The following is a 13,060-nucleotide window of genomic DNA, read 5'->3' on the forward strand; positions in this document are numbered from 1 at the left end:
AAACATCTTGAGGGCTCTGCACACAGTGGGTGCCCTGGGGATGATCAGAGCTCAGAAGGGTTAACCCTCTGTGCTATGTGGGACTGCACCCCCACTGCAGTCTCTCCGTCCCCATCCCTGCTCCTCACCAGCCTCTGAAAGAGGTGTTTCCCTTACTCCCTTTCCTCCCTCACCCCAGCCCCATGTTTGCCCCTCCAGCACCTTCTGTTTTGCCAACAATTGTAATATATGTGATACCACAGATGATACATGGGGTGCGTCTGTGCTCTGGGACTTTATTTATCCCAGGTGCTCTGCAGTAGTGAAGGGGGGGGTCATTGTCACAAAAACGGTAGCCCTCCCGGAGAACGAGCAAGGCTATAAGGTGGCTGGGGCAGCTCTGACGGACACTGGGACCCCCGCTTGAAGAGGGCAGGGCCAAGTCTCCCTGAACTCGCTGAGCGGCCTTCGGAACCAGACCAGGTGGAGGCCTGGCATCGCTCTGCAAGGGCCACACTGGGGCCTGAACAGTGAAAGGAGCAAGATCCACATCCTTCCACACAAGGCGTGGCATTTACCGGTACATACAAGCTGTCCTAATACGAGAGGCCGAGGGGTACCAAGGGAGCAGGGCTGCCCCCCGAGCTTCCTCTGTGCCCCGCTATGTGCTGGGGGCAGCTCAGGTCAAAGGACAACATGCTTCCTATTTCGAGGACCTTGCAGTTTCGAGGGGGGTCCTCTCCATCCTCAGAGCCAGTCTCATTGCCAAGGTAACTATTCCCCCACCCTGAGGGCCACTGCCATTCACACCAGCGACAAGACACGGGTGCTGGCAGTCACAGAGGAATCCGTGGTGTGAAGTGCACTTCCACTCTTCCGGCGTCAGCCACCCCTCTGAGAAGCCTCAAGGCGCTCAGAGTGTGGGCCCACCGGCCAGTGGCTTCTGCCACATCTCAAGGCACAACATCTCTCAGACTCAGCAAATATCAGGCATCTTCCCACCTTCCTTCCACCCAGCCTTGTCTGTTCTGGATGGGCTGGACTGAAGAATGTCCCACTCACTCCCTGGGACACCAAGCCTCTTTTTTCTAAGTCTTGGGATTTCAAGACACTGGGCCCCTGGGGTGTGGTTCTTTGGTTTTCCAGAATAATGGAGTGCCCAGTCTTCTCCCTGTCTTACTCACCGGGGCGTGTGTACAAAGGTCCACATGCTGACAGGCTGATTCATGGTCTGTGTGCACCACAAAAGCCCACATGCCCAGGCTTGGGAGCAGCGAAGGTGGCAGAGGCCCTGAATCAGAAAGACCCGGGTTCAAATTCAGGCACTACCACTTATACACACTGTAACCCTGGGCGAGTCACTTAACTTCCCTGAGCCTCGGTGTGCTCATCCAGAAAATGGGCTGAAGCTGTGAGGCTTCGGTTAGAGCGTACCCACAGAGGGCTTAGCAGCTTCCCCGGCTAGATGGTGCCTCTGCGTTCATAGCCCGGCCAAGAGCCGCCGAGCTCACCCTCCGCTTCCTTCCCGGCAGGTTCTCAAATCGACGACCACGTTCCAAAGCGAGCTTCGGCTCGGATCCTCGCTCCCCCCGGAGGCAGGTCAAGCGGCATTTGGTAAAGGCACCGACCAGCCCCCCAAGTGAGGACGCACCACTGCCACCAGCCCGCACACCCTCCGGCCACGGCTGCAGGGGGCGGGAGAGGCTGGGCCGGGCGGCACACCACCTGAGGGGGCCACGGGACCCGGGGAGCCCTCCCCATGTCTGACCCGTGATTCACTGTGCTTCGAGCCAACCCTAACAGGCACTTTGAGATGTGTTCCTCCCGCTGCAGTCCTTTCCTGCCTCGGCCCCGGCAGGCTTTTTCGGGGGCCCAGGAAAGCCACACTATGCACCGAGCCCACTGCATAGAGCCCGGCCCAGCCCCTCCTCTCACCCCCCGCTCCACATGCTGGCCTTCAGTGCCCTGCCCCCTGGCCGACCCACCAGCTGTCCGGAGCACTTTAGCAGGTGGGTGTTGGAGGAAAAGGACCCCTCCCCCGCAGGAGGCCCTGTGGTCACTTTTCCCAAGTCAGACAGCTGTTGGCTTCCCAGCCATGCCCAGGGTGTCCCGTTCCTCCTGACTCAACGCTGGGCCCCGTGTGCGTGTTCTGGGGACACTCTGCACCCCTTTGCCAGCTTCTTCCTCCTCCCACCCCAGCCTCTGGGAGTCACAGGCCCCGAAGGGCTCGCTGGGCAGGGCACAGGGCTGGTGCCAGGCACGTGTACATGATTTTGTTTTGCACGTTTGGTTTGCGCAGTGGTTTGGTTTGACTTGTTTGTGCATCCTGTGAAGAATAACGGTGCTTCGTGTCACTAGCATAGCATAGAAACAGGAGTAGTTGTGGACCTTAAGAGACGCTGCACTCGACGCCGACCAGACAGCCCAGGGCACAGACCAGGAGCGGGCTGAGGCGCCGGGCTCACGGGCCCTTCTTCTCCCCACCCGGAGTCTTCCAGGCTGCCGCGGCCCTGTCCCAGGCCCTCCTCCCATCCCCCCCCCCACAATCCTGGGGGTAGTTGTCTACATTCTGGGAGGGGCCAGTAAGCCAGCCCTGGGGACCTCCGGGGAGCAGAGTCGCCCCTCCCAGCACTAACACCCCCAAACACCCGGCTTCCTATAAACTCCCCCCGCTGGACAGAGGCCCAGCCGCTCCTCCCGTGTGATTGGCAAGAGGCCTCACGCCTGCTAAGAGAGGGGGAGCAGGACTCGGGAGTGAGCGGGCTAGAGGCTGGGCCAGCGGCACCAGGCCGGAGAACCCACATTGCTGCGCAGGTGCTGTGGCCTCCTGGGGTCAACACCTCCCCTGTCCCTGCTTGTGGCCTTCGTCCCCTCCCACGTCCAGCTGGGCTCTCCCTGCCTCGGATGCTCCGGGAGGTTTCCAAGGAAATGCTAGAGGCTGGGTGATCATCCACCCTGAGTGAGCTGGGAGGCATCCCAGCCGCCTGCCCTTCTTAAGCCTTTCCGTCCAGGCAGGGAAGTGATTTCATATTGCACATTCGCTTTGCGCACCCCACGCTTGCCCTGGGGCTCTTGGGCTGGTGGTCCTACCCTGCACATTTCTTCAGTGCTTTACAAGCTTTCAAAGCACTTCATATACGAGCCCTCGATTGCTCCGCCCGACTGCAGAGCATGTTATTCTCCCCATTTCACAGACGAGGCCCAGAAAATTTAGGCCTTCTGACCCCACGAGTGTCCATGACGGCCCTTAAGAGCTTGGCTTGTCTACCCCAGCGTGGAAAGGAAGAGGGGGGGATGTCTCTTGTAGACCCCACCCGAGAATTGAACCATCCAGAAGACTTACTCCCTTGGTAGGCATTCTGCTTTGTTTTGCACAGGTAGATAGATCTTTCTTACAAACCAGCTGACGCCTATTCACTGTCTGAGCCAGAACTAGTTAAATGTTGGGGGGCTTGCCCTATGGCTTGAGCTGCCTCCACATCCTCCCTTCTCCCTTCTTGCTCATCTTCCTCACTTAGGAGCTGAAAGGACAGAGACGGTACCCCAGGGAGCAGAGGCAACAAAGGCACTCACGGGGGGTGGCAGCCACGGGGACAGTAGGTAGAAATATGGGCCTGGGAAACCATGACACGGACCCCTCAGTACAACGCACATCATCTTCTTTACCCCAGCCCGTTGCTGGGTCATGGGCCTTGGGCAGATGCCAAAGAGCCAAGCAGTGGTGGCAGCCAGAGGGCACAGCATCCCTGCTTGGGCTAAGAAAGCTTTACCTTCTCTGAGTGCCTCCGCCCGAGAGATGCATGGTCCATGGGATGGCTCTGGGAGACCACATCTTGGAGTGGTCCACAGTAGACCTTCCACTTCATCTTACTTGCCCCACACACACATAGCCCCCGATCCTTTCACAGACCCCGCCCTTGCCCAGGAGCTTCTAGATGAAAACCAGAAGGAGGTTCAAGGGACCAAAGGAACGGTCAGCCCCACCCCCCACCCCCCACCCCCCACTCCTTGCCCCTGCGCAGAGCTCCGGCCAGCTCCATCAGCAGCCCCACCGCTCCTGGTTGGAATGACGAGGGTCTCTGGTTGCCCTGAACGCAGCTCTCAAACTGGTCCTGTACTTGCTGAATAAATACTGTTGTTCTTGCCTTAGCTGCTCTCTAGGTTTGTGGGATTAAGTTACCAGAAAATCGTGCTACCGTGTGTGCGTGTGTGCGTGTGTGTAGTGCTAGGAGTCCACAGTAGGTCTCTGTCAAGCCAATGACGTGATGAGGGCTTTTCCGATACTGACCCAGAAACCACAGAAGCACGCGAAAACCCAAACCCCCTCCAGCTGCCCCGGGCGGCAGGCACAGCCTGGGGGCGGGATGGAGCCTCCAGCACCCAAGTGACTTCTCACTCCTCTGTAACCGTCATGGTGCTAAGATTGTGTCAACCCCAAGACGACACATGGTCCTGTGCTTTGGCCACCTGTTTGAGGCAAAGACAAAACAGCCCGACACATTGTGTTCTGGTGCAGGTTTGTATTAAACTGTAGCGACTTCTCACTTGGTCTCCGTTGTGTTTCTTCCAAAGAAGAGAGAGTTTGGCAGGGGACCTCCTCCCCAGTGGCAGGGGCAGAACTCAGTTGCTAAGAAAACTCAGCTTTTGTTCTTCACTCGTATTGGGTGGCGGGTAGCCTCTCACCGGGAGGCCTGAGCAGAGCTCAGGCCTCCTGGTGGGAACAAAACCAAGGCTTTTGGTGCCAGATTCCCAGAACAAGGTTGCTGAGTTAACTGAAACAGGGATAATCGGGGGAAGGCATTACATACAAAAGGCGGGGAAACTAGGCTTTCTACACTTACCCGTTGTTGCCTATTCTTGGCTACCATTTTGGAAACCCATAGCCCCCCTCTTCACACGGTGGAACTCTCTGTGGCCTCATAAGATCACAGGACAGAGTGCTGTCCCAAGGCCGGTGCGTCTTTGAAGGACCTCCAGGCTACTCTCTGGTTCTCCAGAACTGCCTCCCCTTTGGATTGGTCTACTGTACCCTCCAACCCCTTCCACCTGCACCAAGACTCCTCTGCCTTCTCTCTAGATCTCAGCCCACTGTTGGAAGGGATTCCTGGATCAAACTCCCACACTGAAGAATGAAACTGTTGCTTCCATTACTATAGGGTCACTTGTACTTATTTCTTAGCCCCCGAAGATAAAACCCTAATGAGGGAATTTTAGGCAGTGTTCAAAATCGTTGGTGGCAAGGGAATTTTCCCAGCTTTCATCAAATAAACAACTCTGCAAATAAGACCACGACCGAAAGTAATACTCTGGGTGCTGCATTTGGGGCAAAGCAGTTGGCTATTATGACATGAGCCGTATGTACTAGCTCCAGTGGAGTTTCTGAGCCAGATGGAAACACTATTACCTGGCTTGTGAAGGATGCCGAGTCCCTGGGATGGGACTGGGCCAAAGTGTCTGTGTTAGCCTGATTTCCCATAACGTGAGAACACGCCAGAATTTGATTAACTGCCAAAAATACATGGCTTCAAGCGTTTGGATGAAAAATAATGTGGCCATATGTTTGCCAGGCCATGTGTACCGTATGGGGTGATTGATAGAGAAAAAAATAAGATACCCAGAAAGACACAGCAGGCCTTTGTGTGCATGCAGTTGAGGGAAAATAAAAAAACACAGACTTTAAAATAAAGTTTTAATTTTATTAAATTTATATTTTATATATATTTATAAAAAAAAGATCATTTATAGGATTATCTGCATTCAGGGAAACCTCACCAGCCATGGGCTGGGGAACTTTCACCCTCAGTCTCTTTACTCAGAATTACAGGAGGACTGTTTTTTTGTTGTTGTTGTTGTTTTAAGATTTTATTTATTTATTGAAAGAGAGAGCGAGAGAGCAGGGCACCAGCACGGGGAGCGGCAGAGGCAGAGGGAGAAGCAGGCTCCCCGCCGAGCGGGGAGCCCGACGCGGGGCTCGATCCCAGGACCCTGGGATCAGGACCTGAGCCACCCAAGGTGCCCCCAGGAGGACTTTTTTACAAAAGCATAACCTAACACTAAGAATTGCCTTGTAGTTGGTGGAGATGGGAGAGTCTCATAACCCCCTCAGGTCTAAAGAAGAAACCTCATGATACACAGGGAGGGGAGACCTTATAGTGCTAGGTTAATAAAATATTATTTGACAGTGTTGTTGATAACATATTTGAAAGGGTTTTAGTGCTTTCCCATTAAAACATGAAAGGATCTAACATTCTGTTGAGACTTGATACCATCTTAAAATGGAAGCCGACTTGTTCCTTTCTTTCCGTGGCAGATTTATGAACCACACCGTTATACCTGCAGGGATAACTTGTTCTGCTTGTCCCAGGATAGTTCTGGGTCAGGTCTATTGCTCCAGAATAATCATGAATCGTGCCCCCTTCCGTATATGTCGTGCTTTGGGCAGTAAATCCTATGGCCACCTCATGCATGCCTATTTATTCGTCAGGCCACTCATATGCCTGTCCAGGAGTTAAAGAGTTATCCACCACTGAAAGCTGAGGGGCAGGGCATCGTGAGAGGTGGGGAAAATGGGTCCTTCTGCAGGGAGTGGGGACAAAGGTGTCCTGTGACAAGCCCTGAGTCTTCACAGCTCCAGGAGGTTTCATGAGGTCTCAATGGCTGTGGATACAGCAGAGCGGTGAAGGTCGAGGGCACTTTCCTAAGCTTTTCAGTTTAGCTTGTTAAAAATGGTCAATCTATCAACTTTTATCATTTACTTTTAAGGGGACTTCGACCCCTTTGATCCACTTAATTGGACACTTTACAACATTTCTAACTACATTTGAAATTCTATGTCCTTTTTAAGAAACTTTCCTAAGTGCTAAATAATTACTGCTAATCTAACCAATGAAACCCATAAAGATAGTGAACTTAGAGGTTCGTTAGCTATTTCGGTGCCAAACATAAACTTAGATTCCATCTCGAAGTTCTAAATCTTAAGGTACACATTTTAAATTAGTTATGAGGCGCTCACTCTACTGGGCCCTAATTATTTTACAAGTACACAAAATACCTAACATGTGCAGATTCTCTCAACACAAAATTGTTAATACTATGGTTTGGGTTTGTTAAAGTCTTTCTTCTCTCAATTCTATCCTTGTGCCAAGTCTAAGTTCCCACTGGGCTTTGGCTGGGAGTCCTGGCACCTAAGAGGATGTGAGGGAGGCCTGCTTCCTCGCTCCACTCAAGTGGCTCAGATTTCCAAAGTGATGTACCAGATTTTCACTTACCACTCTCTGGCTCATGTACACCAACCACATAGTTATTAGCGCAAGATTTACATGTAAGTTCCAGCCAAATGAATTCTGCCTCCTTTTACATTTTTTTGACTACATTAGATCCTTTGTATTTTAAGGTTTCTTTAAATTTTAACTTAACAAATTCTGGCCTTGTAGAGCTTTCTTTTAAAAATAGGCTTTATTTTTTTTAGAACAGTTTTTGATTTACAGAAAAATTGAAAAGATAGTACAGAGAGTTCCTGCATACCCTCCACTCAGCTTTCCCTATTATTAACATTTTACATTTATGTGGCACTTTTGTTACAACTAATGAACCAATATTGATACATTCTCATTCACTAACACCCATACTTTAGGGGCGCCTGGGTGGTTCAGTTGGCTAAGCGTCTGCCATCGGCTGGGGTCATGGTCCCAGGTCCTGGGATCCAAGCCCCATGGCCGCTCCTTGCTCGGCAGGGAGCCTGCTTCTCCCTCTGCCTCTACCTTCCACTCCCCCTGCTTGTGCTCTCTCTGTCACACACATAAATAAGTAAATCTTTTTTAAAAAATGCAACTTTCTGGGGCGCCTGGGTGGCTCAGTTGGTTAAGCGACTGCCTTCGGCTCAGGTCATGATCCTGGAGTCCCGGGATCGAGTCCCGCATCGGGCTCCCTGCTCAGCAGGGAGTCTGCTTCTCCCTCTGACTCTCTTCCCTCTCGTGCTCTCTCTCTATCTCATTCTCTCTCTCAAATAAATAAATAAAATCTATAAAAAAAAAAATTTAAAAAAAAAAATGCAACTTTCTTAAGCAAGTAAACACATATGGCATATTATGTATTGTACTAAATTTTGTAGGCATTTGCAAAATGATGCTCCTAGCTATGACCTCTTTTTTATTCGGTATCCATTGCAAAGTCTTATTCACATTAAACACAGGCGCTTGAGGTTTTACCTGAACTCTTGACTCCTGTGTCAAAATGTAGACATTTACACACACACACAAATGCACGCATGCACACACACACTATTTTTATTTTCACTATATAACCCCAATTTCATGAAGCCTTTGGAAATATTGCATAAATACAAGGTATCCATTACCTTAATGCTACTTGAATTCAAATTTCCAAAATTCAGTTAGAAATTCTAGGACACTAAGCAGATAAAGTTAATAAGCTAATGTTGGGGAAACATATATTATTCTTTTTTTTTTTTTTTAGAAGTGGGGGGTGAGAGGGGAGGGGCAGAGGGAGAGAAGAGAGAGAATCAAGCAGATTCCCCACTGAGCGGGGAAGCTGATGCAGGGTTTGAACTCACGACCTTTGAGATCATGACCTGGGCCAAAATCAGGAGGTGGATGCTTAACCTACTGAGCCACCCAGGCGCCCCAACATATATTATTCTTTTAATGCTACACAGGAAGTTAAGTTGAAACTTTTCTATGGATTTATATAATTTTGGATTATCTGAGTTTTAGTGAATGAATTGATAAAAGATACATTTTTCCAGTTGCAGCACCTTTCAGTCTCAATATCTTTCACTGCTATCAAAACCCTGTGTCTTACATCATATTTACAAAAATGCTCTAGCTATTTCATTTTAGAGCAGAAATTCAAATTCGTGTTGAAATCAGTTATGCCATATCCAAAATCCCTGATTTCACATTGTAGATTATCACCTCGGGAGGAAAGCAAAATTACATTTAAAAACGAACTCACTGAATTTTCCAGCTGAAACATTATATAGTATGTTTTAAATACCTTTTGAATTTGTGGGGCAGTTAATCCTGAATTCCCAAATTTGAAACAGTATTTTAAAACACCTATAAGAGTTATAAATGATTCTCTTACCAACAAAAGGAGTGGAGATCACTGGGTCAACTACCAACTTTCTATTAAAGTCTTTGCCTTGGGGCACCTGGGTGGCTCAGTCGTTAAGCGTCTGCATTTGGCTCGGGTCATGATCCCAGGGTCCTGGGATCGAGCCCTGCATCGGGCTCCCTGCTCGGCGGGAAGCCTGCTTCTCCCTCTCCCACTCCCCCTGCTTGTGCTCCCTCTCTTGCCGTGTCTCTCTCTGTCGAATAAATAAATAAAATCTTTAAAAAATAAAATAAAGTCTTTGCCTTTTATTTATTCTTTGCCCTATAACCTGTTTGAGCTTAAGACTCTTTTTGAGCTTTTTTTTTTTTTTTGAGCTTAAGACTACGCTAAAAATTTGGTTTAAAAACTTCTTAATTTTCATAGTTTTTAGCTTTACCCAATTACACTCACACAGTCATACTGCCTTTCTGGCTCAAATCACACAAATGCCTTGAATATTTCCCTGTACATGCAAATTCTTCACATTTTTACTATGATCATCCTTGAGACCCTGAGATTTCTGAACACTATTTTTCACGTTATATGACAACATGTTATATGAATTACAGCCCTTTGAGCCTTTCTTTGGGAGGAAACAGATCCTTCACCTATAAATTGAAGATCGCCTCAAAATGGAAAACATTTGCTTACACTGATGCACATTTAGATTTCACCTGCTACTCAGTGCCTCTTGCTTTATTAGAATTCTTGGTTTTAAACTGTCCCCTGAAGTTTTGCAGTCCCCTTACCTTCAGGGGAGTTGTTCCCTTTTGATCAATTCCAAGAGACACCAAATTTCAAGGTACTGGGGCAGCCCTTTTCAGTAAACTAGATTTCTGCAGTTAGTCTTCGATCCCTTTACAGCTGTGGGAGCAGAAGTCGCTGGGGAACAATATCTTCGGGCATTTTGAGCCCCGAGGGAAAGGAGACGTGGGTGGCAGGACCTCTAGAGCCTCGGCTGTACAACAGAATTCCAGATGCCCACAGAAGGAGAAGTCCGGAAGTTCCATCAAGGGTGTTTTAGGGGAAAGCACCACGTGTGGGGGTTGCTGAGGGTTATTTACTCACTTTTCCAATGGCCAGGCTTTTAGAGTTAAATTTTTCCCACTGTGGGCTGGTGGACAGTCAGGGCCTGTCTCTTATCTAAGTTGTGAGGGCTTAAGCTTGTGCCTTGGGAGCACTTCATAGTTTTTACTTGATGTCCGTAATATGGTTTTATAATTTCTCCCAGGTAACTGGGTGGGGAGCTATGAAAGGATTTGGCCTTTCTTTTTGAACTCACCTTTTCCTAGCCAACCCACCTTCACCTGGCAGCATGGTCACAGAGACTATCAAGACAAAAACTGTACTTTGGGGCATCTCTGCTGCACCTGTTCCATCCAAGTTGGATAGGTTGGGGTTTATAATGGTTTAACATGATCTGAGCAGGGGTGGGGCTCCCTTCCAAGCTCTTGAGCTGAAGTAACCCATTAAGTCAGTCTGGCTCAGTGGTTGTCAACCAGGGGCGATTTTGTCCCCCAGGAGACATTTGGCAATGTCTGCACACAATTTTGGGTTGTCAAAACTGGGAGGGTGAGAGAATCCAGTGGGTAGCAGTCAGGGATGTTGCTAAATATCCTACAATGCACAGAACAGCTCCCCACAATAAAGAATTGTCCAACCCAAAATGTCACTATCACCAAGCTTAAGAAACCCTGGTCTAGCCTAAGGGTGAAAATAGGGCATTCAATCATCTTACAAAATCATGCAGGAAAACTTTAAGAAAAGGGGAGAAGTTGCTCCATTTATGATGATTACCTTATATGGCAAAGTTCTTTTTTAACTAAAAACACCCCAGGAGTGGAGCTGAACCACAGCATCCCCAGGCAGCAGAGCGGGGTAAGAAAGATGCCTAGAGAGTAAGACCTCAACGAGTCTTACCATGTGTCCACCCGGGCCTCAGCCGGCAACCCCGTGCCACCACTAGCTGAGTCCATGTTGTGCCAGATCCTGCCATAATGATGTTAAAATGTTGCAGGAAGGGGTGCCTAGGTGGCTCAGTCATTAAGCATCTGCCTTCAGCTCAGGTCATGATCCCAGGGTCCTGGGATCGAGCCCCACATCCGGCTCCTGGCTCAGCGGGGAGCCTGCTTCTCCCTCTGCTTCTCCCTCGGCCTCTCCCCCTGCTCGTGCTCTCTCTCTCTCTCTCTCTGTATCTCTGTGTCTCGAATGAGTAAATAAAATCTTTAAAAAAAAATTTTTTTAAATGTTGCGGGAAATAAGAGACAGATACAGAATTGAAAATTAGGTTTTGTCATTTACTGAGAGTCTGCATGCAGGAAGGAAGGAAGTTAAGCACTCACCAAGTGACAGCTTGATGACTATCATATCTCAATTCCTTAACAATCAAAAGTATAGGATTTCTTTGATCCATGGGTATAAACTAAGACTCTCAAGGAATTGCCTTATGGCCAGTAAAGGAAGGAGGCTTCTTAAAACCCAGGAAGGGGAAAGAAGATCTCATGATACTCAGTTGGAGAAGGGTAGATATTATGGTTAAATCAAGACTGGAGGGGTGCCTGGGTGCCTGGGTGGCTCAGTTGTTAAGCGTCTGCCTTCGGCTCAGGTCATGGTCCCAGGGTCCTGGGATCGAGCCCCGCATCGGGCTCCCTGCTCGGCGGGAAGCCTGCTTCTCCCTCTCCCACGCCCCCTGCTTGTGTTCCCTCTCTCACCTGTCTCTCTCTCTGTCAAATAAATAAATAAATAAATAAAGTCTTAAAAAAAAAATCTAGATTGGAAAAGGCTATTTGAAGGAGTGACAAAATATACATCTGTTAAGGGTCACAGTGTTCATACCTTTAAGAATGTATCTTTTTTTCTCAATTAAAATGCTTTAACTTTGAGTGTAACAGGCTTACAGTAAAGCACATGACAGTGTCCCATGCTGCACGCAAGGAGCTTGGAAGTCGCCACTCCATCCTAACAAGTAAAAAGCTGAACATACTGAAAAATCAACAATGCTTCTTGGATCTGTAAGAGAGGGGAGGACACGGGGCAGATCAATGCCCCCAAGATCGGAGAGAGAGGTGAATAAAGTTGGAAGAACCCAACTTCATGATTTTATTTTATTTTATTTTATTATACTGGAATTTCTTTATTTTTAATTTTAAAAATTTGAGTACAATTGATACATAATTTTTTCCACTTCCTGACTTTGAAAGCTACTACAAAGCAAACTGGTGGTTCCTAGAGGGGAGGTGGGTGGGAGGACAGATGAAACAGGTGATGGGCATTAAAGAGCACACCTACCATAACGAGCACTGAGCAATGAGCACAAGTGCTGAATCACTGTATTGTTCACCTGAAACTAATGTAACATTGTACATTAATTATACTAGAACTTAAAACACAAATGATTTTTTTTTAATGAAAAACTACTATGAAGCAACAGTAATCAAGACTGTAGTGTGCAGAGGACAGGCTAGCTTGGTTGTTGGAGCATGCAGCTCTTGATCTCAGGGTTGTGACTTTGAGCCCCAGGCTGGGTATAGAGATTACTTTAAAATCTTAAAAAAAAAAAAAAAAAGACAGTACTAAGCTATACTGGCACAAGGATAGACATGCAAATCAATTGAGTAGAATATTGAGAGTCCATTAAGAAAAAGAAAACAAGTGCCTATGGTCACCCGATTTTCGACCAGGATGCCAACATGATTTAATGGGGGAAAATAGTGTTTTCAACAAATGATGCTTGGATAACTGGATATCTATATGCAAAAGAATGTAATTTGGAACTCTACCTCAGACCAAATGTAAAAATTTACTCAAAATGGACCAAAGACTTCAAGGTGAGAGCTAAAACTATAAAACTCCTGGAAAAAAGACAAAGGGATAAATCTTCATGACCTTGGATTTGGCAATCAATTCATAGATATGACACCAAAAGGCATGAGTAACAAAGGAAAAAAAGAGATATATTTGAGTTCAT

General features: G+C 48.1%; 1 protein-coding gene across 3 annotated transcripts in view; it reads left to right on the forward strand.

Annotated features, from left to right (window-relative positions):
- The window catches only part of DPYSL5 (dihydropyrimidinase like 5), a 94,705-nt gene extending 90,194 nt beyond the window's left edge, over positions 1 to 4,511 (forward strand). For all 3 annotated transcript variants that reach the window (XM_027624316.2, XM_027624315.2, XM_027624314.2), the window contains one exon: positions 1,512 to 4,511. In XM_027624316.2, the coding sequence (XP_027480117.1) occupies positions 1,512 to 1,597 (86 nt within the window). In that variant the 3' untranslated portion in view covers positions 1,598 to 4,511. The remainder of the gene's footprint in view (positions 1 to 1,511) is intronic.
- The last annotated feature ends 8,549 nt before the right edge of the window (positions 4,512 to 13,060 follow it).

Source organism: Zalophus californianus, chromosome 8 (assembly GCF_009762305.2).
Source record: "Zalophus californianus isolate mZalCal1 chromosome 8, mZalCal1.pri.v2, whole genome shotgun sequence".
Taxonomy (NCBI): Eukaryota; Metazoa; Chordata; class Mammalia; order Carnivora; family Otariidae; genus Zalophus; species Zalophus californianus.